The sequence below is a fragment of the Coturnix japonica genome, chromosome 1, assembly GCF_001577835.2.
Source record: "Coturnix japonica isolate 7356 chromosome 1, Coturnix japonica 2.1, whole genome shotgun sequence".
NCBI classification, from domain to species: Eukaryota; Metazoa; Chordata; class Aves; order Galliformes; family Phasianidae; genus Coturnix; species Coturnix japonica.
The window spans coordinates 45,990,735-46,016,492 of NC_029516.1; the positions used below are offsets into that span (position 1 = coordinate 45,990,735).

Genomic DNA, 25,758 nt, shown 5'->3' on the forward strand with positions numbered 1-25,758 from the left:
GCCAGCAAGGAGAGCTTTGCGACAGCAGCCCTCTTTATCTGATGGAAAAAAAGGGACGGGAAGTCTTTATGCCCCCCTACCAGTTGGCTTATGATGCCCCTTCCTACCTACCCAACAAACCTGGGCAGGGTATAAAACCAGGGGAGATGCAGGCTGGCCCCAGAAAAGGGGGAGATGTGTGTGGTCGCATTGCTGTTAAGGGAACAGGGGTTGTGGCCCCGGAGATGCTTCTGCAGCCACGTGGGAGAGAATCACATCTGCTGGACTGAATCCTGGGTCCTGAGGCAGGGCTTGGTTCATGGAGTTAGTCTGCCTTCACAGCCACCCTGCAGCACACAGATGGTGCCCTCTGATGTAGGGCAAGGAGAGCCACAGCTCCCTCCTTCTTCCTCTCCCTTTCTCACCATGCAGTGAGCCAGCCAGTACACAACACACACGAACATCTGCCACACACCACACACATACACACACACAGCTGGTGTTCTCTGCTCCTCACATCCGTGGTTTTTGCTGAGCAGGGGTTTAGTCCCAGCAACACCAATGCAAAACGCCAGAGGATGGCAGTGATACTTGAGAAGAAGAAGAGCTGACACTGAGCCAAGGATGCTCTCGTAGGGTCTTCCTGCTGGGAGTTGGGGCAGGGTTGGTATCCAGCCAGAGGGCCCACTACAATTTATGTTGAAGCCCTCTTTGCGTTTATTTGTCCTTTTCAGAATTCCGTTTTTTGTCTTGTTTATATATATATATGCATATATATATATAGCTATAGATACAAAAATAACAGGTTTCTCTAGAGATGGTTTTTGCAACTTTGGGCTTCTAAAAGAAAATATCATAATTACTGCAAATGAATGGGAAAAGTGCAGTTTCCCCTCCTTTTTTACCTCCTCCTCCCTCTTCTGCTCCAGATTTCCCTGTAACCCTTGCCATTTTTTTTCCCTCTGGAACAAAACAAAAGGCATAAAACCAACAAAACAGCAACACAAATACACCGTGGAGCCCACATCCCCTCTACCCATGAACATGCCTGCTGTGCTCTCTCACTCCCTTCAAAGCCAGGTTTTTCACCTCTGTTTGTTTCCCATACTCCACAGCTGTTTGCTTTTCACCTGCTGTAAATCAGCAGCGAATCCCCCTCCAGCCAGAGCACCGCTGCTCTGCACCAACAGAAGAGTACAATCAACATTTGCTCAATTTACGCTAGACTTGAAGACTTGGCCCACGGTTTTTAATGTTTGAAATGGAAGCATGAACAAGAAGAAAGTTCCCAGAAACAGACGAGGCAACTTCCGGGTGCTCTTCCCTTGCTACTTACCCCACTTCCTTCTATCCCACCCCACTGGCCCACCCTCCTTAGTTCTGCATAGCACCTCCTTCAGCCCCCATTCGCTTGGTCCTCCTTCATACTTTCTGAAATTCATAATCTCTCAGTAAAAAAAATAAATAAATCAATCTCTCTCTATATATGTATATGTATATAACTAAATGGCTGCCAGGCAGTGGCTGCCTGGCCGGAGGGTCCCGTCCCTCCCAGCCCCATGGCCTTTTCTTGTCTCTGTAGTCTCTGCATTGATGGTCCAGGTCTTGCCCTAGGGCAGGACTGTTCCCGTATTGCTTGCATTCTCCCACGCCTCTGAGGTACGGTACCAGAGTATTTATTCTATATATATATATATATATATATAAATTTATGTATATATATATATTTATAATTTTTTGTTTGCCTGGTTCTTTTCCCCCCAAATCCTTTGGAATTGCTGCTGGGGAGCAGCTGCCAAAATGGGCTCCCCATGCTGTTGGCCAAACACTCTGCACACCCCATCCCCCAGGGACCCTCATCTGTTCTTCTTGCTGACCCCATCGCCAAGCTCCAGCTCGGATGGCAGCGGGGAGCTGCATTCCCTTGTTCCCAGTCTACTGGGGCCATCAGGCTCTGCTCCTTGCACTGGTGGAGGGGTGTCCTTGCAGAAGTCCGTCACCCAGGAGGGCATGGATAGGAAGCCCTTGGGGTCAACGGTGTAGAAGGGCTTGGTGTGGTGGGCAGTGGGACGGCAGGGTGAAGGGCTGGCGTGGAGGCTGCTGGTGCTGCTGCACTTCTTCCCCAGCGTCAGCCCTGGTGGTGGGGGTGAGAAAAGGGAGGTCAGCGAGAGGCTGCTGAGGGTCTCCGAGGGCTCACTGTTGTTGCCTCCCCCCCGCAAACTGCTTCCTGCTCCCTCCTCATCTGAAGGGTCCATGGAGTCATGGTGGGTGCAACCAGGGCTGGTGCTCCCACCACTGCTGTGGCTGCGCTGGTGCTGACGGATGCTGCGCAGGGTGAACAGCCCCCGGCCCCGCAGGCTGCGGCGACAGGAGGTGGGGGACAGGGGGGCTGCCAGGGGTCTTGGGTCACTGGTGGCTGGCATGGGGCACAGGGCCACTGGGAGGTCCAGAGCACACTGGGGAGAATCACTGAGGTTGAGGCTGTCCTCCAGTGTGGTCTGCAGGCTGCCCACCGAGCTGCTGCTCCGACTGTCCAGCGACGTGTCGCTCTCATGAGCCTGGGGGGTGAAAATACATCATGTTCAGATGGGTAGAGTAGCAAGACAATTATTTGTATTTTTTATTTTTAAATGATTCAGGGTATGAAAATAAACTCCATTTCTTCTCTCACTCTCCCCCTGTTGGGAGTGGTAACTGTCATCCACCTGAAACCCACTCCAAAGCAGCGTGCCAAGGATGTTCCCTTCTGGGGGAGGAAAGTTTCTGAGCTTTGATTCCACAGAATCACAGAGTCATGGAATAACCTGAGTTGGAAAGGACTCTAAAGGATCACCAATTCTAACTCCTGGCTCCATTATAGGACCACCAAAAAAAATCAGACCCTATGGCAGAGAGCATTTTTCAGATGCCTGTTGAACTCCTACAAACTCAATGCCATGATCACCCTCTCATGCTGCTCCAGGATGAACTTTTCCATCACCCCTGTTCTCCACCAGAAGGAAGGAATCCTGGGTCTATGAGCTCTGCTGTCAGTCCAGGAGGCAATGGGGTCAAGGTCCTCTGTAAATTCCTACTCTGGTGTTCATGTGAACCTGCCACACAGGCTGCAGGCACATCAAAATCATCAGCTGGCCAGAAAGCAGGTGGGCTTCTGTGGAGACCTCAAGAAGCCTCCTCTCATTAAAAAAATAGCAACATTTTGGGAGAGAAAAGAGTTTCTTCTGACCAGCACAAGCAGCAGTGGCTATATTTAGGGGAGAAAACTTTAATCTCCTTTTAGGAAGAAGGGAAAATTACCTTAATGTCCTTGTGACAGTACTTAGTTACTTAACCCACACTTCATTTATTCTCAGGAAAACGGTCTGAATCATGAGGTTTGCATGGGCCCACCCCTCAAGCCTGTGCAGGTCCCTGTGGATGGCATTCCTTCCACCCAGCATATTGACTCCACCACTCAGCTTGGCATCATCTGACTTCCTGAACCATAGCTATTCTATACAGTCTGTCTCACATAATGAGAAGTTCACCAGTTTCTCCTTTACAGCACTTTTTCTTCAATGCCACGCAATCTCCAGAGGTCTTTCTCTTCATGTCTAAACTTATATCAGAAGTTTCAACACTGCAACAACTCAATGGTCTCAGCTCAAGGCTAAATTGATCCCTGGTGAATTCACAGACGTTTGTATTGTGCCAACAGTGTCTAACACATAGAATGGGATAACATATGATTTTGTTTTATAGTTTGTCTGGAATAGAGTGTCCCTAGGAACAGGAATTGTTCATGGGGTGACTTCCAAGAACAATAAGCGGGATCACTGATGGACTCCAATCTCTGTCTCATCTGCAATTCAGAGACACTTGATCTTTCCTCAGTGCCTTTATTCTTCTCAGAGAGAAATAGATGCCTTTTCAGAGATAAAGTCAGTGTCTTTCTGAGGTGCAAGAGCTAAGCGGTCAGGGGAAAATAGAACTCAGAAACAGAGCATGACTATGACACAAGTGGCTGTGTAGAAGGAAGGTGGGGAGAGGCTCCTGCAGCAAAGCAGGTGTGTGATCCAGAGCCACAGCACCAGGAGAAGCCGAGGTGGTTGTGCGGCTGCCATCTCCCTGGCTCACACAGTGACTGCTGTGCATGCAGGTGGCTGCAGTACACTCGGTGCATGGGGTGCAGGGGCGAGCTAAAACGTGATGCAATTCCATATTTACATGGTGCTAGCTGCAGCTGTCAAACTGCTTTTTGATTCAGAGCAGAAGAGAATGTAATTTTAGTGGGTAGAGCTATACAATCCTCCCTTGCTGTACAAATTATCTCCTTCCCAGCCCTCCTGCACACTGTGGTTCCCTGTGCTCCTCCAAGTCAGATCAATCACCCAGCCCATGACCACAGCTGGCCTCTCTCCTTCGTCTGCCTTCCACCCTATTCAGGTCTCTTTTTTTGGGTGTGATGTGGAAATCAAGGTTTTCAAGCAAAAGCAAGCAGGGTACCTCACCTGGCGAAGAAGTGAACAGTTCACACTCGGAGATCTCAGTGATGCCCATGAGCCTTGCAGAGAGATCTTAGGAAGGTTATGTGTGCACGAGACCTTCTCAGGCCCTGTCTGGGCAGCAGAGATGGCTGGGTGGAAAAATTCTGCTGGTACAGGTAACAGAGGGCAAGATGTACCTGGAGAAAAGGGGCTGGAAGGGGCTGAGAAAACACCAAAATAAATGGGGAAGAGAACACAAATGGAGAAAAAAAAAGTTCAGGAGTCCTCCGATTGGATTTGGTGCTTTTGCTGCTGTTATACTGAGGGTCCTGAAAGTCCAGTGTATAGATGATATCTGACAACACACACTCTTGGCCAAGAAGCCTCACTCTAGAGTTCACACAATGAATCCCACTTTCTGCACAATACCAAAAGCCTGCACCAGACCCTAAAGATCTAACACAGCTCAGAGCTGTAAATCAACAGCCCAGCTTGCCTCTCTTGTTGCTGCTCTTAGAGAGAAAAGCTGAGCCATAAGGCTTTGATTGAACCAGGTATCATTGCCAGAGGGCTTTCATCCCAGATCCTGCAAGGCAGGGGATGAAGGGAGATAAATAAACTGGTGGCTTAGGAATCCTGTGCTCAGGAGTAGAACAGCGGGACTTCCACAAAGGGCAGATGTTTTATATGTACCCTTTGGCTTTATCCAAGGAGCCTGGTCTCATGGGATAGCAATAATTAACCCTGCAGAGCAAACACAGGTTACCCAGCTTGATCATCACTGAAGCCTGTGTCCCTTCATCTCTTTGACACTCTGCTCTGACTACATGCAGGTACACTACTGCAAACAGGAAGCAGCTCTTTCATGATGCTTCACACTGGCAAGTCTGAAGGGGTGTATAAGATCTAGCAGTTGAAGAAGGAAATGATCTTCACTCCCAAGGACTGGTGAATTGAAAGTGAATTCTTTGTTAGTATAACCTTGCCTCACATTAACTCCATTCCTCACAGGAGAAAGGCAAATAAGCTGAACCAATCCATGCAAACCTGGGGAATTATGAGAGCTGCCATCACCTTTGGTACCTTCATGCTTTAGCCAAGACTGGACTGAGTTGAAAGGAGTTTTCTCTATTTCACACAGGTAACTGTCTGGGTTTGTGGAGCCATCTGTGCTGGATATTGGAAGCAAGCATTCCCCCAGATCTCCTGCCTCAGTGGAGTCAGGGCTGTCCTGGCCGTCCTGGGAAAAAAAAAATAAATAAATAAATACACACACACACACACACACATATATATACATACATATATATACACACACACACACACACACACACACACACACACACACATATATATATACACATATATATACACACACACACACACACATATATATATAAAAATTAACAACAACAACAATAATAATAATAATAATAATAATAATAATAATAATAAAGACAAAGCCTGGTGAAATTTAATGGCAAACCACAGAGCAGACTTGTCAGGAAAGGGCTGTCTCTGAAGGTGCCTATGAATTAGTTAAAACGTGCTCATATTTCACACTCAAATCCCTTAAATTTAGGCTCATTCAGAGGCAGTTATTAATAGTGATGGAGAGAACATTCAAAAGCATACATCCCTTTTTTCTCTTCCATGGAGAAGCTCTTGAAAAGTGACCAACATTTATATTCCTCAGCAGGGACATATGGATGAAGACAGAGCACTTCTGAGGAGCAGGGACAGACATACAGTGCAACATGCCCACGATCACCTGAGGCTAACCTTGGTCTCCTTAGGACTCAGCTGAGAAGTGCTGCGATTATCTGACTCATCTCCTAGAAGGATGGAAGAGGACTTGTCTGAATTGAGAGATAATGCTTCCATTTCAGCCAGCTGGACCTGCAGGAAGGGAAAGGAGCTGTCATGGGATGTCTACAGCATTTCAAGCAGTCACACTGTTTATGAAGGATAAGTAAAAGCCTGTAGGCTTGAGATGAATTTTAAGTTATATTCATTGGATACATCAGGTTTTGCCTAGCCCAGATTTGGGCTGGACAGGAGAATCCACTTTCTAAGGAAGCCTGAACACAGAATCTGCAAGCAGCCCATCTCCAGTCCATGCTCCCCTGATTGCCAGTATTGTAGAAAGCAGTCCCGAATCTGTCCCAGGGTTCCCTCTGCTTAGTGGCAAGGCAGTATGCTTTATAGAGGGATGAGGAATAGACCCGTCTCTAAAGGTGTCAAGGACAGCCCTGATTCAACACAAAGATGCTTTCATTCCAGGGATACTCATGCCTCTTGCAGTCCATGCCAATATCATGCTTTTCGTATTCTCTTACCTTCATCACTGAAATCCTACCTCCCTCCAGCTTCCCTGCATCTTCTCTTTCATCTCTAACCTATCCAAGATTTCAGCTAACATCAAGCCCTTCCCCACCCCCCCTTCTCCATTGCAAAACTCACCCCTCTAGCTCACCCTGAACTATTTATCTCCTGATTTCTGAAAACCAGTCTGACTACTGTATCTTTCTCATCCTTGAAACTCAGCTTTGCTCTAGTCCTGCTCCTGAGCTCACTCCATCATTTGGCCTGTCTCATACCCATACCATGCATACCCCTCTCCCATCTTTCCTCCAAACTTTCAATTCCCCTCTGCCAGACCTCATCTTGTCCTACAATTATCCTTTTTCTAGGAGCCTAAGCACTGCTCAACTTATTGGATTAGATTATTTTAGTGGTCTTTTCCAACCTTAATGAGTCTCTGACTTTCTGTGGCTGGTCTCTTGAGTCCCATCAGTTCCCACCACCAGCACCTGACTCAACAGCCATATTCTAGGTTGCCTCAGTCAGGAGAGCTTTCTTCCTGGGCAGTAATTTTGTTCTTTCCTGTATTTTTGTTTGCAAGAACTGGGTGCAGCTTCTATACTGTAAGAGCAGGTGGAATACTTGTAGACATGACTCCTTTGAGCTGGGAGTTTGATGGCTTGTGCCAAGTCCAGAGACTGGAAGAGTCTCCATCCTTGGATAAGGCACATAGAATAAACAGAAGGGAAAAACTGAGCTGGATTTAAATAAAGGGCACAAACAGCATCTGTGTTTGGGATATTATTCTGGCACTTGAGCACGGTGTCACTCAACCATGTACAGAGCTCAAATTAACCAACTGATGCTTGAGGTGCATACACACACCAGAGAACCCACAAAGATGTTACACCAAGCACACTACACAGCCACCAGTCAGTAGTTGTGTACAGAAACACCATCTTCATCCACTCCCATTTAAGGTGCATACTCATCCATTACTTGCATAAGTGCTTGTTACACCAGAACAACCTTACAGCTTGTAGAAGCGAGAGTTTGAAATGTGACAACATCTGCAACCCCCTTCACCATCCATAAGAAAGAGTTTCGACAAAAGCCAGATTTGGCTGTTCTTCACTGAACTGCTTGCTCAGAATTTCTGGCCAGCTTGGGATCTACACAAAAAGCACAATCAACAAAGTCATGAGCAGATCAACAGTGTGAACACTGTTCACTGCTGCTCCCTGGCTAAGTATGCCGTCAGCCACCAATACACACATCTAATTGTCAACCAGCCCAAAAGTGAAAGGGCAGAAATGACCTGAGAAGAGGTTAGTCATATTCTGTTATGTTCTTGTAGCTTAAAGTGAAACAAATGGCAGTGCAGGACTAATGGGATGTTCAGTAGAAGCACAAATTGTCTGGGACACCAACTGCACCAACTGCAGGCACTGAACCATTCACACATATCCCTTGGAAAATAACTAATTGCAGGTATAAGCTATGTTTTAAACAGAGCCATGATTGGGAAAATCCTTAATTGTCCAAATAATTGGTTCGAAAATAAGGACACCAGCAGTTTAACTCAGACACTGAGCACTTCCACTCCACGCAATACAAAGCTTAGTACACATTAAAAACTTGAGCATATGTTTAAGCATTGTATTCATCCACTCTGCTCGGTATCTTCTCGGATTAAACTACAAATTAAATGGGGAAAATAAACAACCTTTTCATTTTCTGATAATGTGATCGCTTTCACAAGGGCGAAGCTAAGGGTGATTTGGTGTGCATCCAACATCCTGTTTAGTTATAAAAACACACGTACTGAAAAAGACAGCATAAAAGCGATACAACTCCATGTGCACAATCTACATTCTGGCAGTGTACAACTGGTACTAATGCACAGCTCTGGTTATGTTGATGCACCTGAGTATGGTTAATTAATGACTGTGTATTGCTGGTGTTACTGCTGGGCTCAAGTCTAGCTGTGATCTTCTGTTGGAATTTCTGCATCGGTTTCTACACTATGAAATACAAAGAGAAGGTCACAATCAACCCATGACTTAAAATCCTGACCTTTCACTTTGATTCATATAATGAGAAATAAAATAACTACTCTTCACTACTGAAGTTATTCGTATGGATGTAGATAATTTCATTCCAATTCCACACTTTAGATACACTGAAATATCAACTTAGAAAATCAATTTATAACTCTGTAACAGTCACTAGAAAATTTGAGCTAAGAATAATTGTTTGGTGATGATTATTCTGTTAAACTCTTTGCTGTGGGCTGCATTTGGAGATTTTGCCATCCAGTTTCCTTGCTGGGATGGTAAGAAAATTGATGTTGCCTTAATTCCCAGGCAGGACACTGAAGACTATCTGGAAGGTTTTCAAATGCAGCAAACTAGCTGCAAATGACTTGATTTGAGGGCAGTCATTCCAGAATTCCTTTAGAAGACCTAATTTTTCTGAGAAGGCTGAGTATCAGCTGCTGAATGTAAAGACTTACCTAAAGCACTGGAAAGCGCAATGACTTGAAAACATTTATTTGACAGCATTAATGCAGTATCCATGGGTAAAATTTTGCACTACTGAGAAACATGGCAATTTTCATTTTGATATTTCCAAATGGAAGCTATTGGGATAAGTAGATTGCTGAAAGACTGAAAAAATGTCAAGCATCAGAACTAGGGGTCCAAAGCCAAATGAAATATTGTCATCTTCAAATGTGGATATCTACCAATAAGAGCTCTCTTCTCAACTTTGCTGGTTTCCTTACAAGCAAGAGCAACATAACAAGTTAACTATGGGGAAGGAGATGGTGTAGACTGCTGATGATGTAGTGATGTACTGACAGATGAGAACAGCTACTGATATGAGACTAATCACAACCACAGTACTTAAATACAACAAATTGATTTCAGAGAAAAAAATAATTATGCTTCTCACCTAACATCTTCCAGGCTACTTTTCTCTGGTTTTATAACATGAAAAGACAAATTGCTTATGAAGTGGTTTTCCAAGGTATCTATGGTCCTGCTCTTAGCAGCAACCCATTTGTCAGCTAACAGATTTCACAGCAGAAAAGAGGACCTAAAACTTCCTCAGTGGGCTCACTTTTGTTTAGTTTTTTATCAAACTAAATAACCAGTTTTAATCACAAACTAATCCTGCCTTACAGACAGCAACTCTATTCCACAAAGCATGTAAGCATGTGCTTAGCTAACTCTCCTCAACAGGAAGTAAGCAAACACATGCTTCAAATGAAGATGCAACATGCTTAAATCTTCCACTGAATTGTCTTCAAGTGCTATTACCGGGGTGTGAACCTTCCAGTTCTTTATACGCCATGATCTCCAACCTCTGCTCTTCTTGCAGAACTGAACACAATGTTGTCTTCATCTACATCTCAGTCAGTTCCGCCTGACCTACACCATGGCACATCTCAGATTTCTACCACCTCAAACATCCCCCCATGGCTAAGGAGGGCAGGCTCATACCAAAGGCAGTCTCAGCAACACATGATAGATGACAAACACAGGCCAAGCCCTCTGCCTACACAAACTACAGCCAGGAGCACGCACTGGATGTCCTGTGGGCTTATGAGTATGGATGTGTAGGTCTTGGGGGAAGAATCCCCTCACGCATCCTCGTACGCAGGTTACCTCTTGCTTGTCATGGTTACACTTCTCGCACATGGCCGGCGAGGAGTAATGATGGAAGACGGAGCCCGATAGGTTATCGATGATCATTAACTCCCCGTCGAAGGAGTCCTTAATAATTAAAGAGACACTGTCCAGCCATAAGTTCTCCTAGGGGACAAGAAAGGGGGGAGGATGGGAGAAATCATTTTAAGAATGCCGAGCTTTTGCTTCAAAGTTCAGTGTGAATTTGGGGCTGGATTCTCCACCCTGACTCATCTGAAGCAGTACCTTGTTCTGCAGGTACTTGCACAGGGTCACAGGGGGAGCATTTGCTCCTTAGGGTGTGTAAAGGTGCCAAAATCCAATGCAAAAAAGAAGGATGGGCTGTCTTCACTCACTGTAAGCGCAGCCTCGTGCTGCTCATTCCTCCCTTCCAGCTCTGCTGGTGTGCTTCACTCCATCTGCCATCTCTTTTCTTCTGAGCTCCCCTCTCAAATTTGCTCCTAACACAGCTTCAGCTAATCTGCTCCATCCCTCCTCTGCTGACCCTCAGGATCCTACACTATAATGCCAATGAGCCTCCAGGCAGTGCTACAAGACCTGCTGATATTACATCCTTGCCTCCTCACAATGCTACCAACTCAAAAGTCTACTGCTGAAAGCAAACCTCTCACCCTGAAGTGGAAGAGTCTGCCTGCTGCTGCTAAGCCCTCAATCATCTAGGCCCCTTGGCTTCTCCCACTTGCTGCAGTCTGGTTGGTAAGCTCAAAGGTGTACCCACCTGTGCTGGAGAGTAGCATCTCGTGCACAGACGTCCTTCAGGCTCTGTTCTCCCACCACCGCCTCCTGTTCCTGCTCCTTTTCCCTGCCTTGATTTTGAGGAGGCTGACTTGCGGGAGCACAGCCCATGTGCAAATTCCAGCTCAATCTCAGCATCCATCTCTGCATCCTCCTTGGCCTCCTTGTTGCTCTCCTCCAGGTGCTTCATGAGCACAGCGACCACCACGTTGACCAGGACAAACTGGGCTGTGAGTACAAAGGTGACAAAGTACAGTGGGGAGATGAACTGCAGGTTGCTGAGGCAGCTCCGGTCATCATGGCTGCAGTCGCGTAAGGTATCCTTGAGAGGAAGTTGGGTTTGAGAAGGAATGATAAAAGGAAGGAAGGACTAAAGTAAGAATGCAGGCTTGGGTGATCTTTCTGTCAAAAAACACCAATGCCACTGGAAAGAACAGAGCAATGGTTCTATCACTTTACAGCCTCTAGAATCATGAAGTCCTCCAAGAATCAAGGACATTATCTGATCACGGGATACAACTTGTGCTCTCCGCTTCAGAGTAAATATGCCCAAAGGTCTACAGAATTAAGTCCTTCAGACCCTTGCATTTTGCTGCCACTGTAGCCCCAGCTGTGGGAACTGATGCTGTGCAGTTCTGCCTTCTCACATCACACTCTAAAGTAGCATATATTTGCAAAGAACTTTCCTTCTCCTTTCTTCCTATCCTTTGAAGGAAAGAAATTTTAGATTGCCCTGATAGCTCTGTATATGGGTTCCATGCCAAAGTCATTACCTTCAATAACTGGCCTTATAACAGTAGGTATTCTCTCTTAGCCAGAACAGCCTTTTTATTCCTTCCAAGGACAATCTGCACTTCTCAGAGCTAGATGGCTGTAGGACCAAATGAGCCTGGGGTCTGAGTTATCATGGCAAGGAGGGAGACTCTGGCCCAAGCTAGCACCTAATCTGGTAACTCAGTTCCTGTGCTCCTCTCTCATTTCCAACCAAAGCAATGAACACTGCTGACGTGAGCTCAGGTCAGAATTTTTCACATACCCCTAAGGCCCAGTTACCTTCATGATTCCATTCCAGTTGTCCCCTGTGGACACCCGGAAGAGGGTGAGGAAGGCCATCCCAAAGTTCTCAAAGGTAGCATGACGGCTCATGCCCTCGCAGGGGTTCTCATCGTTGCATACTGTAAGAATGGGGATCACAGCTATCAATGGGGGACACACCACATGCTCTGAGATCAACAGCAGGAGCTGGACAAGGGGTCTTCAGGCTCCTCACTACCTGGAGGCCTAAGTTAATGGCCTCAGCACCATGCTGAAACAGTGGGCTGTTGTCCAACAACACTTGACTGTTGTCCAACAACACCTGGCTGTAGTCCAGCAGTGCAAAAAATCACTCGATTGCTCTAGGTGACCCTCCCAACATGTCACCGTATTGCCTTCCTCCATGATCAATATTCCACCGCAAGAGATATGAGTAATCTTTCCCCGACTTCTTTTTGTAACCCTAAAGCATTACCAAAGAATGCAGTGAAGAAAAAACTGAAGGTTGAAGAATGAAAGAAATACTAGAAACTACTTTTACTCTTTTAAGCTGTTAGAACAATCACATTATTTTAGAGAGAAATTCTGCATATATCAAGTTCACAAAAAGGAGAATAAAGGACAATGAATAATTCAGTCCCTTTATTGAATAAGTACTGAGCTTGAGAAAACTCCCAGCAGATCTATAGCTTACACCAGAGCACAGGCTGCTTGAGACTTACCCAGTTTTCCAAAGAGCTCCACTCCTAGAGCAGCGTAGATGAAAAAGAGGAGCATGAAAAGCAGTCCAAGGTTCCCCACCTGAAAGCAAACAGCACAGTCAGCCCACCTCATCTGAACAGGCAAGTGTGAATTGTGCACATATTAGTTTCTGTCTTCCAAAGCCATGAGAGAAGAGCAACAAATTCCCAGGGTATTAGTTCAACCAAACAATTGCTCAGTAACCTGGGCAGTCACCAGCGACGATGCCATCCATGGAACAAGAGCTGCCAGCAGATTCAAAGGATGCTGTTTCTAGCTAGTACTGACTAAAGTGTTCAATTGCTGGGTCAGGTGAATGCAGGCATACTGGAGCAGGAGCATAAGGAATTGAACCTGTTTTGGCTAAGTGAGAGCCATACTGTGGAGTACAGCACACAGATATGCTGCTTAAATTCCCCCAAGTTATGCTTGGAGCAGAGCTCCAGAGAGATGGTGACACAGATACAGTCCTCCACTTGTGGAGGGAAATGAGAAAGAAGATAGATAAAGAGCCTCTTTTAAACTGTTTGGAGAGGAGAGAAGGAGAAGAGACTTCAAAAGAGTGAAGAGGAGAAGCAAAGCTTCTTCTGCATCCTGTGGAAAATGGGGCAAAGCCAAATTTTTGAGCTTCCAGCATTTGATGTTTCAGAAACTCCACAATGGGAGGGTTGCTGCTCCATGGCACACAAAAGTAGCACCAGCAGTGTGTGCACTGCCTCCATATCCTCACTCTCCCAAATCATTACTCTGCCTCTGAATCTCCTGCATCCCAGCATGTGAGGCATATGGATTATATGTGGAGAACAGAAGGGGTTTTAAAAGTGGAAGGCTGAAAATGCCAGTAACAATTAGCACACCACTGGTGGGGCAAAGGGAGGTGGGGAATTAAGGACCTGGTATTCAGTATTTTTCAAAACCCAAGTAGTATCTGACCTGAATGCTTGCGAGTGCATGTGGTTGCCGGGCCTTTATTAGGATCATCTACTTCAGGAATCTAATTTAGTCAATGCAACTGCTGTGACATCCAAATTCAGGAGAGAAATGAATGATTCAACACACCCACTCCTCCAGGTTGCCAGATTCTGGCTCCCTACACATGCAGTGGAAGGAATTATTTCTGATGGCTAAATTGGACACCATAGTAAATGCTCCAAACACACACCTTTGTGCCTGTGCCTATAGGGTATTAAAAGAAAGGAAGCTAATAAAATTTAGCTAAGGACTAAATTTCCAAAGGGCTCCAAAATTAAAGCTCTATTCAGTATTAACCATTGCTGCAGTATAACAGAGAAAGGAAGATAATTGGAACAGGACAACAGGAGTTGCCTTATATGCCATTAGCAAGCCAAAATCCCTGGTGTGAGTCTGTGCTTTAGGAATACAAAGAGAAAGGCTGAGATGAGGGAAAAGCACAAAGGAAAGGACAGCTTATTTTAAACTGCTTCTCTTGGCAAAGCCAATAAATCTTGGAGAATAATATTATAGATAATTCAATTGTCCCCTGAAGACTCAGTGTGTAAAATATGGAGACAAAACGCAGTTTTTAACAGTGAAAGTGGGGGACTTCAGGCCTGCTTTGAGTGCAGGTTTTGACACAGGTTTAACTATGGAGTGATTTTTGATCTATCGGTTATATAACTTTATTAAGTGAAAGCAAGCCTTTATAGAAGGAAGCAAAAGCCAGACAATAAGAACTGGACTGGTCATAGGTTTTGATACTGGGTAGCACTATTCATTTTTACCTTCCAGGAAATACCTAGAGGCCAGAACTTCAGATACATGTTTGTGAAGGATGTTGTGGCAAATATTAATGACCTCCAAAAGACAGATCATCTTGATTAGCAAAGGGTCTGGAGGTGACTGTGAGGAAAAAAAGCAAGAATCTGTAAAGCGTGGAAAAAATATTCTTGTGGTTTTTGGCTCTGTCCAAAGAGCAGGGTTTGAACTGAGGTCCCAGCCACACTCTTCGTCATCCTGAGCAAAACCCTTCAGTGTCTGATGACTTCACTTCTCTGCATGACATGGATACAAACATTTCCATGGGATATGAGCAGCCCCATGGGAGTTAGACTAGATGACCGTTAAGGGTCCCTTCCAACTCCAATGATTCTATCATTTCCCCCTCTCCTGTTTATTCGCTATATTCTAAGGGTCAAAATTGAGTCCTACCATTTAACTACAAATATACCACAGAGTTTTCTTACTGAGGGCTGAACACACTTCAGGCAGCTCATGCTATCTGTGTGTATTTATCTGTGCTGCAGAGCAAACACACCACAGCTACAGATGTTGGATATTGGGGAAAAAAATTCTTCCCTGAAAGAGCAGTGCTGCAGTTGAACAGGCTGCCCTGGGAGGTGGTGGAGTCACCATCCCTGCAGGTGTTCCAGAAAGGGGGAGAAGTCACATGAGTGACATGGTCTAAAGTGGTCATAGGGATGAGCTGATGGTTGGACTAGATGATCTTAGTGGTCCCTTCCAATCCCAAACATTCTATGATTCTTTCCAGCCTTAATGGTTCTATGATTCTTTCTTGGATTGGGAAACCCGTTCCATTTCAGATCCTTGCCTGAGCCAGTCAGTAGTTGTGGCTCCTGGAATGGAAAAGAGCAATGTGCAGAAGGGCTGCTCTAGGCCAATCAAGGGCAGCAGAGCCAGAGCTAATAAATTTCAGGGGCACAAAGCTGCCTCCAACAAGAAAACTTCCATTTTTACATTGTTCAATGTATCTCAGTCCCAAACTACCCTGGATGACAAAGGATATTGATATATAGCCTAGATGTGAGTTACATCATTAATATTATACAAAAATAGAAATTAATATTGTAAAATAAAAAGACTGGGAAATCAGACAGTGCTCAGGATTCAGAAAAGATCATAGAATGTCCCCTGGCTTTTGTACTATGGGTTTTCTGTAATTCAGATTGACATCACTGTCTGCCACTAATATTAGAAGTAAACTCCTTTTGTAACTACTCATGCTGTTTTTGATTGATTCACAGCTCCGCAACACTCACAGAGACTGGCACATTAGCTGATAAAGCAACTGACAAATGCCTGTACATTTTGATATCATGCAAGATAGCTGCTTGCTCAGGGCCTGCCAGGGAAATACCTAATGTGTGATCAGTAGGGAAACTTGGTGCCATTACTGCTTGCTTAACACTTCTCTCTAAAGGATCCCCAAGGAAGGGGAATGGTCTCTCAGGTCACTTCTCCATCACAAAGGATCCTCTCACTAGGCTGGATGACTGTGTAAAGCACCATGTCAGCATCTCATTCAGGAACAGCTGCTGCTCACAGCTCATGGAATCCTTCTGTCTAGCTGTCTTGTGGTAGACACTTCACTGCCGGCTGCGTGAGCCACAACAGAGTGCGTCACCACTTCTCATACATGGGAGGCTCAGAATCATAAAGGGATCCAGGAGGAGAAAGGAAGAAAAGAAAGCACAAAGGGGGAGGCACTGGCTAAGAAAAGGAGTGAGAGGAATGCACGTGAGAAAGAGGAGGGAATAGGGGAAACGTGCAGGGAAGGGTGAGAAGGACAGAGACCGGTTTTCCTCCTGAAATGGCTGCCAGTTGCTCTCCCTTTCTTATGGAGAAGGGAGAGAAGAGCTGGGGACTTGCAAGAAATGACAGACACTAGCTAGACATGGTGGGAAGAATCCTGCCCTCACCCAGGATCAAGATTCATTTAATTCACCCACTGGCAAACTGGGATGTGAGGCAAGCTGTATCCCCAGAACTTAACATTAAAACTCAGGTATCACTTTCAGGCAGGTACATGTACAACACAGTAAATCTAGAATCACAGAATCACCTAGGTTGAAAAACACCTATGAGATCATCTATTCCAACTGTCCACCTACCACCAATATTGCCACTAAAGGCAATCATCTTTGAGACACCAAGAGAATTGACCCTTTGGGGGGGGAAAAAAAAAGTGCAGAAAGAGAATCTTGGGGGAAGCTCGTAGGTTTTACCTGTGGTAAGGCTTGAACGACTGTATCCAGCAGTGCTCGCATTCCTGTGGCCATCTTCAACAGCTTCAGGACTGTCACAAGAAACACATGAGAAGTGTCACTCAAACTCAGCTCAGAAGGTTCATCCTTTTGTACGCCCTACTAATGGCGGTAGAACAAGACAGAGGCCTTGATTCCCTTTGCCCTTGAAGAAATGAAATGTACTTCTGGTTCCCACATTCCCACATATTTGCAATTTACATTCCTAGTTCCTTCTCCTCCAGTCTATCTACTCCTTCCTAAATACACTGTTTCTGCCACCCATGCCTATCAGGCTTCTGCTTCACCCAGACACATTCTGGCCAAGATTCTTCCTCTAAGCAGTTACTCCTTTCCATTCTCTGCTTCCAGGGCTGAGGACAGCAGTAGTGTGTGTCCCTACAGCCACTGCTCAATGAGTCACTGTTCTGGGCCCCACCCCATGGCCACATCCATCCCTGCCTCCTGCCCGCGCCTCTCTCACCGCGGGCGATGCGCAGCACTCTCATGATCCTGATGATAGTGGGGTTAATTGGGAGAGCCGCATTGATTTCAATCTCTTCCAGTGTAATGCCCATGACAGACAGCAGCACAATGGCCAGATCTAGCTGGTTCCACCTTAAGAAGAAAAATCAAAGAGAATACGGGAAGACAATTTCCACTTCCCTGACAAATAAAGTGAATTGTTTTCACTTTAACCTAAACATTTCTTCACGTATAAATCCAAGGCCCCACTCTGAGTCAGCCTGTTTGGGTTTTTGCAGACAAACAGAGATTCACTTTGCACACAGCCTGAGCAGCCAGAGGCAAACCAGCCTGATCTGAAAGCATAGAGCTGTGTTACTATGGTGCTATGCTTTGACTAATGGGCTCAGCTTTTTATGGCCTCACTACCTCGTATCAGCTTCATTATATACGTTCTGCTTCAGCATGTTCCCAGTTTGCCTCAAGGGCAGGAAAAAACTGGATGTTTCTGAGCCCACCTACTTTGCTTTCTAGCCTAACTAGCAGATGCCAACAAAGACGTAGTTCTTGGGCAAACATTATTAATGCCCAGGCATTGCAGACTAGGAGACAGTTTGGACTGCTACTATATCCCAGATAGGGATTCATCCTCGAGGTCTCCCCCCAGTGCCCAGCTGTCCCAAAGAAATGTGTTACACAACCCTTTGCTCACCTGTCCTTGAAGAATCGACGCAGACCAAAGGCCACCAGCTTGAGAACTGCCTCCAACACAAACACAGTGGTGAACAGGTAGTTACAGTATTTGAGAGCGGTCTCCAGGGACTGCCAGCAGAAAGAAAGGGTGGAAGAATTGAGGCAAGAGCAACAAGTTCATAACCTGTGGGGTCTCTCTTGAGTGCCAGGGATTTGTTACAAGATGGAGAAGATGCCCCATGCTCCCTATACTTGAACATGGAGGCCTCCTACTGATGGCAACCATCAGCAAGCCCCTCTACCCCATGCTGTTCTGGGAATCAGTTATTGATCCTTTCTCCTATACTTCTCAGCATAACAGGAAGATGGCTATTGCAAGGAGATTTCACTGAGGTTCCATCAGTCTTCCCTTCAGCCAATAGCCCATGCCATCTGGACGCCAGCACATTAATGGTATTGGCCTAGCTATGGACAAGGAGTGAGGCAGGAAGCTTATTGCTTCAGTCATTTATAAATGCCATTTCTGATGGGGGGAAACTCCTGTGTGCCTCAGTCTGGGACAGGCATGTGTCATCTCCCAGCTGTGGGCTTCTGGTTTTCCACTGTGCTGCCCCTTCTCCACCACCAAGGACTGGTGTGACCAATGGGCAGCACTGGTGGCACCTCATACTGGAATAGCTCAAAGCAGTTTGACAGGATTTATTAGCAGAGCCTGACTGTGTTGCAGGGGAAGGAGCTGAGGATTAAGCAAGTCCAGTGACCTGATCTGACACGAGTAAAGGACTGACACAAGGGTGACAACAAATAAGGGCTGAAAGTTCCTGCAAAGTAAAACTGGGCCCCTTCAGGAGCAAGATAAAAGGTGGGCAAGAAACAGGGGAAATAGGCAACATATCTGAAAGACAACAGACCATTTCCTGACCTACCTTAGACAGCAACTGTTCAGGTACTAGAAGTGTCAGCTAAACTACGAGTCTCCCCAAAAGAAAACTGAAATGCCATTGGACAAATATCATACGGAATGCTTTGTCCACATATAAAGGCAAAAAACATCTTTGATATATGCAGCATACTTTTAAAAAATGTTATCAGTAGCATCCAGAGCTTTGCCAACAACACCGAGAGGTACCTGGTCTTCTCCAGCCTAAGTAAAAAAACTCCTTTAGTTCACGATGTACTTTGCTGGGAATCACCCCCCGCGATGTACTTTGCTGGGAATCACCCCCCGCGGCTGAGAGGCTCTTTTCAGTGCTTTACCCCTTCAGCGCCTCTTACAGGAAAGAGGTGACACACAACCAACTAACCCAGTCCTTGCATCTCAAATCATGTGGCAGGAGAACTGGAATGACATTTAGAAATCTGATGCAATGCCTGAAGCTCCCAGGGCACTGCTGCTTCCACCACACCTCTTGCCAGGGTCCAGGGAAACATATCAAGCAGACTAGGCAGCTAAATTTGGGTGACCCACTTATTAATAATGTAAAGCACAGAGACCTAATTATACAAAGCTTTCTAGGGGCCCTACTCTTGCTTATATACCTAATATCTCTTCATTTCAGGTGATTTCAGATATCTAAGTAGGGGCTGCCTTTCTAAGCACATACCAAACTCCTCACATAACTCTGCCTACTACATTAACTCTTGCAACACTTTGACAGTATTTTTAGAGACACAAGCATCCTACCTCTTCTGGTAGACAGTGAGCATTAGAGAGCTGTAGCAAAAGAGCATAATTACTCTCCATAATCTCACTCACCACAGGTTGGTTGTAGTGTTCCAAGGACATGGTGACCACGTTGAGGCAGATGATGAAAGTGATGAAGATGTCCAGATAGTGGCTCGTGCAGACCGAATGGATAAGGAGGCGTATGGGGCAGTAGGTAGCATAGTACGGCAAACGTTGCGCCTCTTCAGTGGAAAGAGGGAGATGGGGAGAGTTAGGAGGAAATTGGAAGAAAGAGAGAGATGGGTAAGAAACACTGAGGAGGAAGCAGGCATAAAAGTGGTGATAAGTGTTAAAGACAAGGGAATGAAGGCAGGAGAGAGAAAGGACAAAAAAGCACAGGTAAAAGACAGAGGGCACAGGAGAAAAATGAAACACAAAAAAGAGGAAAGTAGAAGTGGGGAGAAAAATAAATAGAATAAAGAAAATGAATGCTTAAAATCTGTCAGTCTATGTTTGTGGGAATGGTGCTAAATCAGCATTTCATGCCTCAACAAATTAAGATCATAAATGATAAAAGGGAGCAGATGGTTCCAGGAGAGGCCCCAGAGTGTCACAAGAGAGAGGTAAAACTGGAGCAGAGAAAGGGAAAGTATGCCCATGGGCTGTGAATGGAAGAAAACCATCAGTCTGGGGTAGTAGGGAAGATATCTAGGGGCGAGTATGCTTTTGCAATTTTTGTTTAAAAGTAATACAGAAGAGGACAGATACACCAAAAAGAGGGCTTACTTCACTCTAGAGGACATGGGACCCCAAGAAGTGACACCGCAACACTAATGGAAAGAGCCAGGAACAAAACACAAGGGTTTTCCTCTTTTTTTTCCTCTTTCTTTTCTTGAAATTTCGGTTTAAACACAAAGGATAGCTTGTCTGGGTCTTCTCCCTAACACTAGCAGAGGTTCCAGGAAGCCCAGAAGGTCTACTGAACTGTTTATGTCCTGTGCTGACAGTGCATACCAGCATGTACACAGGTAAATTTTTGGTACACCTTATTTCCACACGGGCTGGATGCTAAAACCTCATGGCTTCCCCAGCACCATAGTTCCCCAACAGACTTTATCAGCCAACCCCTCTTCCCCAGACCACTGGTGTGGTGCATAGCGGGGTGGCAGTGACACAGGGAGGAAGGCTCAGAGCACGGCCACAAGCGATGCATTTTATTGACCATCCCATCAATAAAAAAAGAGAACAGGAGAAGGTTTTTCTCAGAAAACCTTGGCCTACGAACCAACCAAACACTTAGGCTGTGCCTTACTCCTTCGCTTCTTCTCCAGGCGCCGCAAGCGCTTCTCCTCTCGTCGACGGGCCTCCTCTGCCTCCTGGTGCTGCCGGCACTTGTGGAAGTTCTCCACCACGACCCCCACGAACATGTTGAGCACGAAGAAGCTGACGATGAGCAGGAAGGAGATGAAGTAGAGGAGCATCCAGGGGTTGTTGTTGGTCACCGGCTGGAGGAGAACAGAAAGGCTATGATCAGATGAGTGCTGGTACAGAGATGATGGGGATGGGTATGCCATGATGACTGGCTGCTGAGGAGGTGGGGTGGGATTATGAAATAAGAGGAGTGGGATGGGAAGAGCTAAAATTATGGACAGTAGTGCATCCTGTGCACAGTTTCAGAAGTAAATGGACCATCAAACCCAAAGTTCAGGACTGTGGCTGTGTAGCCCATGGCAGGCACCTATACCAGCACTATCAAGTCATAGCCTTAGCAATGGAAAAGCAGTGTTATAGAAGGCAGCAGCTCAACACTCTCTTCTTACAGGGTATTAAAGCAACCATCTGTGGGCCAGAAGGGAGCCAGCATGTCCAGAAACTCATATGGCATTGTCTCGCTGTTGTTATAAAGACCTGCCATGTGATTCAGACTGGTTAGAGAGTGAGAATTACTACAGACACACACTACATGGTCATAGAATCACTAAGGTTGGAAAGATCATCTAGTCCAACCATCAGTTCATGCCTGTGGCCACCATAATCCATGTTATTCAGTGCCACATCCACATGGCTCTGGAATACCTCCAGGGATGGTGACTCCACCACCTCCCTGGGCTGCCTGTGCCACTGCAGTACCGTTCTTTCTGAAAATAAATTTTTCCTTACATCCAACTTGAGGCCATTATGGTCACAGCTGTGCTTCACTGCATGGACTTGGCACAGTCCAGGCCCCGTGCAATGGGAAGAACAAAGGACTAGGAAGAACCCTGGATGGATAACCTGGCTAGTGGAAGGTGTCCAAAGCAGGATGTCAGAGTACACTCTCACCTTACTAGCTTCAAGAAGTGAAAAAGGCCTTTTTGCAAGGATGTATTCATACCTGCTGGTCAACAGCCACAGCATCTAGTCCATTATACATAATATTGACCCAGCCATCCTTGGAAGCCAGAACAAAGAGAGACATCAGGGCCTGTAATAAAAAAGCAAAGCAGAGGTGGAGCAGGTGCATCTGGCAGACTGGGAAAAATAAGTGAGTTTTTACGCTCTAACACATATAGTGTTGAAACATTCTTTCTGCCCATGTCTCTGCACACATCAAAACCTGCTCCTTTCAGTGTGGAAGAAGGGGCCGGGGGGGACAGGAAGTCAGATCCACTAGAGTGGAGAGGTCATGAAGAACAACTGCTTCACAGCATGAGATAAACAAGAAAATCAAGCTCTCCGCTGCCACCCCTTTCTTTCCCCACTACCTGTACTCATAATCATGTTACTAAACCACTAGCAACAGCCTCTACACTGATACACATACCAAATAACTGCTCCTCCTAGACCTAGGATCAGGCTTTTCAGGCACTCGGGAAGGTACACATAGGAGGAGAGCTGAATTCCCATCAGAGATATGGGCTGCAAGCACACTCACCTGTCCCAGGTTGTCAAAGTTGTATTTGTGGTGCACCCACTTGTAGTTGGCAGCCACGCAGTCAGACCGGTTGGTGATGTTCCTGATGTCAACCCCTAGGCAGTGGTAGAACTTGCCCTTGAAGAGCTGTGGAAGGGGAGCAACTCCATCAGCCCCTTTCCCCCTGGGCCCACCATGCTCCCTGGGATGTGCAGAAGCTCCCAAGGAAGTAGGTGGGCTGCCGGGTTCCCTCCAGGATAGATATGGGAGAACACCAGTACATTATACAGCACTGGTTGATGCACTGGTAAGGAGACAGGGCCAATCCTGTAAACTCACATCTGGCTTTTCATCCTCCTGTATTGCTCCAGGCCAGAAGTGACTGTAAGTCCTTGCTATCTGATTGCAGTATTTGGGGGGCCCAGTTAGTCATTAGCCCAATAATCTTCTATTCAGCCACTAAGACCAATCACCTCTCCCTGCCTCCCAGTTACCAAGAAAGCCGATGGGAAAGAAAATAATCCGTGGGTAAAGAACCAGAAAATATATCCCCTGCTTCTCAGATACTATTTTTTTCTGCATTGCTCTATCTCTCTGCCCAGGGCTCCCTTCCCTATATGGAAGGCACTGGACTGTGCATTTGTACAGATGCATAAGAGCAGACTAAGTATAGCGCATTCCCTGAGATGGAAGTAACACCCACGCCTTCTCTCCTCTCACAAAAAATAAAGAGAATTAAATAAAAAAATAAAAGGAGGATGTGGGTGGACTAAGGGTTGATAGCAAGGGGGAGGAACGGAGCTGGCTGGAAGGAGGGTTCGTGCAAGTAGGAATGGAGCTGCTTGCCCTTGCTGTGTGCCATGGATGTGCCCAGTGAGCCAGCCCTGGGCTCTCCCTGTAACACTGACCCAAACCCTGACCTGATCCTGTCATGTGTAGACAAGCATTAACTCCTTTCTTGCACATTCAGCAATGTCTGCACTCCTTGAAGAGCTGGATGCACTTGCCAAAGGCCATGAGGACACTTCAGAGGGAGACAGCTCATGGGGCTGGAGCAGCTGCAAAAGTTTACCAGCTTGCTGGCCCCTGCTGCTTTGCTCAGTTCCCTGTGCCTGTTGTTGCTGGGGGTACAAGTGCTCGTGCTAAGTGTGGGAGTGCCAGGGCTATTTGAGGGCAATAGGAACCCTACCTGTACACCTAAGATGCCAAAAATGATGAAGAAAGCGCAGCAGATGAGGACAATGTTTCCTATTGGCTTGAGGGAAGAAATGAGTGTCTCCACCACCAGCTTAAGGCCAGGAGCTCGACTGATGACTCTGAAAGGGAAGGAAAGGGGGGGGGTGACAGAGAGACAGAGCAGAGGTGTTTGGCCACAGATAAGAGTTTTCAGCAGCAGAGGGCTCCTGTTCTCCCTGTGCAGTGGCTTGTTATGGGGAAACACTGCTACCAGGGCCCAAAATCCTCTTTTATCCCATGGGTTGGGTGCCTGATGAAATATCTCCATGGTCAGAGCCATATGACTAAGGTTTGTGGATTCTCAAAGAGCACCCTTTGACCATTACAGTGGGGTCTGACTCCAGGATCCTTCCTGGGGGGACCAGTAAGAAGGAGCAGCAGAACAGAACATGGAGGGATTCTGACCGGAGTGGCCGTAACGTGCGCAGCAGCCGGAGGACCCGCAGCACCCCTAGGATTTTGGCACCGCCAGCAGAAGCCACTGAGACCACAATGTCAATGAGAGACACGAAGACCAAGAAGCCATCCAGGACATTCCAGCTGCTGCGGAGATAAGCCTGATCCCCAAAATAGAGGCCTAGAGAGACCACCTGCAAGAGAAGGAAGAGGATGGGGTCTAAATTGCTCCTCCATGTTGCTTGATAGAGGACATTCACAGAAGAGGGGAAGACTGGCACATGGTTATCACCTCCATGCTCCTAATGGAGCAGCAAGGACTCACTCTGAATCCTATAATCAGTCTCATCACCTTTTCCTTTTGAATGGAAGATTACAAAAGACAAATGTCTTTTTCCAAAGTGGTGGCACCTAACACTACAAAAAACAAAGCCAAGCTCTGGAGCAGCATTTCACTGTGATTGCCATGGTGTCGTCTCACCTCTTCTCTGCATCCCTGAGCAACAAAACTCTGCAGGGGATGTTCCGATATCACATGCCTCCTAGTCCAGAGATCAGTTTTGTTTTGAGAGATAGAACCAGGAATTAAGACCCACACTCTTGGTCACTCTAAAAATCATGGCAGTAGTTTAGGAATGAATATTAGGAAGCTTTGCCTCAGGCTAAGTTTTGAGACTTACTTTCACCAGTATTTAGTCTTTTTCCTCAACACAAGCGAATTAACCAGATTACTCTATTGTTGCAGAGACACCTATTAAATAATTATCTCAGCTAATGGCAATTCATTAATATCATTGTAATTTCTCCCCCTCTTGGATGGACTTTTGATATTATTACAAAATCCATAGCCAGAGGACTAGCTATTCCTCCCAGACACATAGATCCTTTTCGTTTTAAAGCTCAGGATAAGCATTTCCTCCATGCACAGCTAGAGGGGACTTAACTCCCCTTTACTTAAGCAGGGAGAAAGAGTGGGACACTGAAAAAATTGAGAGATTTTGCAAGAGTGCCAAGCAAACATGAGCCATGGTATTCCTGACACTGGGGAAAAGCTCTGAGCCATTCATTTCCATTAACTTACCTTCAATGTCATCTCAGCCACGAAAATTGCTGTGAAAATGTAGTTGGACACAGTGAGAAAGATTCTCTCCTAGAAACAAACAAACAAAAAAAAACAAACAAAAAAAAAAAAAAAAAAGGAAAGGAAAGGAGAAAAAAAAAAGAGAGAGAGAGATTGAGAATAGCCTTAAATGTATCTTGACTCCTTGTTACTCCATGAGGCCCCTGTGGTGAACTTGATGTATTTTTCTTTCTTGTGAAGGGTCTGAAGGTTGGAAGAATAAGAGAAGCACTCCTGGCAAAGGTCAGCACTGACAGCTTTGGGCTCACAAGCCTCAGCTCTACCTTATGCCACAGCTGGCACAGGATCCCATTT

General features: G+C 46.0%; 1 protein-coding gene across 1 annotated transcript in view; it reads right to left on the minus strand.

Moving 5' to 3' along the window:
• Positions 1-1,206: 1,206 nt before the first annotated feature.
• The window catches only part of CACNA1I (calcium voltage-gated channel subunit alpha1 I), a 152,091-nt gene continuing 127,539 nt past the window's right edge, over positions 1,207-25,758 (minus strand). The window contains exons 21-38 of the mRNA XM_015860446.2: positions 25,405-25,473; positions 24,333-24,517; positions 23,881-24,007; positions 22,713-22,838; positions 22,173-22,262; positions 21,111-21,303; positions 19,889-20,040; positions 18,152-18,261; positions 17,459-17,592; positions 16,957-17,027; positions 12,955-13,033; positions 12,251-12,372; positions 11,181-11,519; positions 10,421-10,567; positions 6,228-6,344; positions 5,520-5,685; positions 4,470-4,666; positions 1,207-2,537 (exon numbers count right to left, since the gene is read on the minus strand). Of these exons, the coding sequence (XP_015715932.1) occupies positions 1,836-2,537; positions 4,470-4,666; positions 5,520-5,685; positions 6,228-6,344; positions 10,421-10,567; positions 11,181-11,519; positions 12,251-12,372; positions 12,955-13,033; positions 16,957-17,027; positions 17,459-17,592; positions 18,152-18,261; positions 19,889-20,040; positions 21,111-21,303; positions 22,173-22,262; positions 22,713-22,838; positions 23,881-24,007; positions 24,333-24,517; positions 25,405-25,473 (3,126 nt within the window). The 3' untranslated portion in view covers positions 1,207-1,835. The remainder of the gene's footprint in view (positions 2,538-4,469; positions 4,667-5,519; positions 5,686-6,227; positions 6,345-10,420; positions 10,568-11,180; positions 11,520-12,250; positions 12,373-12,954; positions 13,034-16,956; positions 17,028-17,458; positions 17,593-18,151; positions 18,262-19,888; positions 20,041-21,110; positions 21,304-22,172; positions 22,263-22,712; positions 22,839-23,880; positions 24,008-24,332; positions 24,518-25,404; positions 25,474-25,758) is intronic.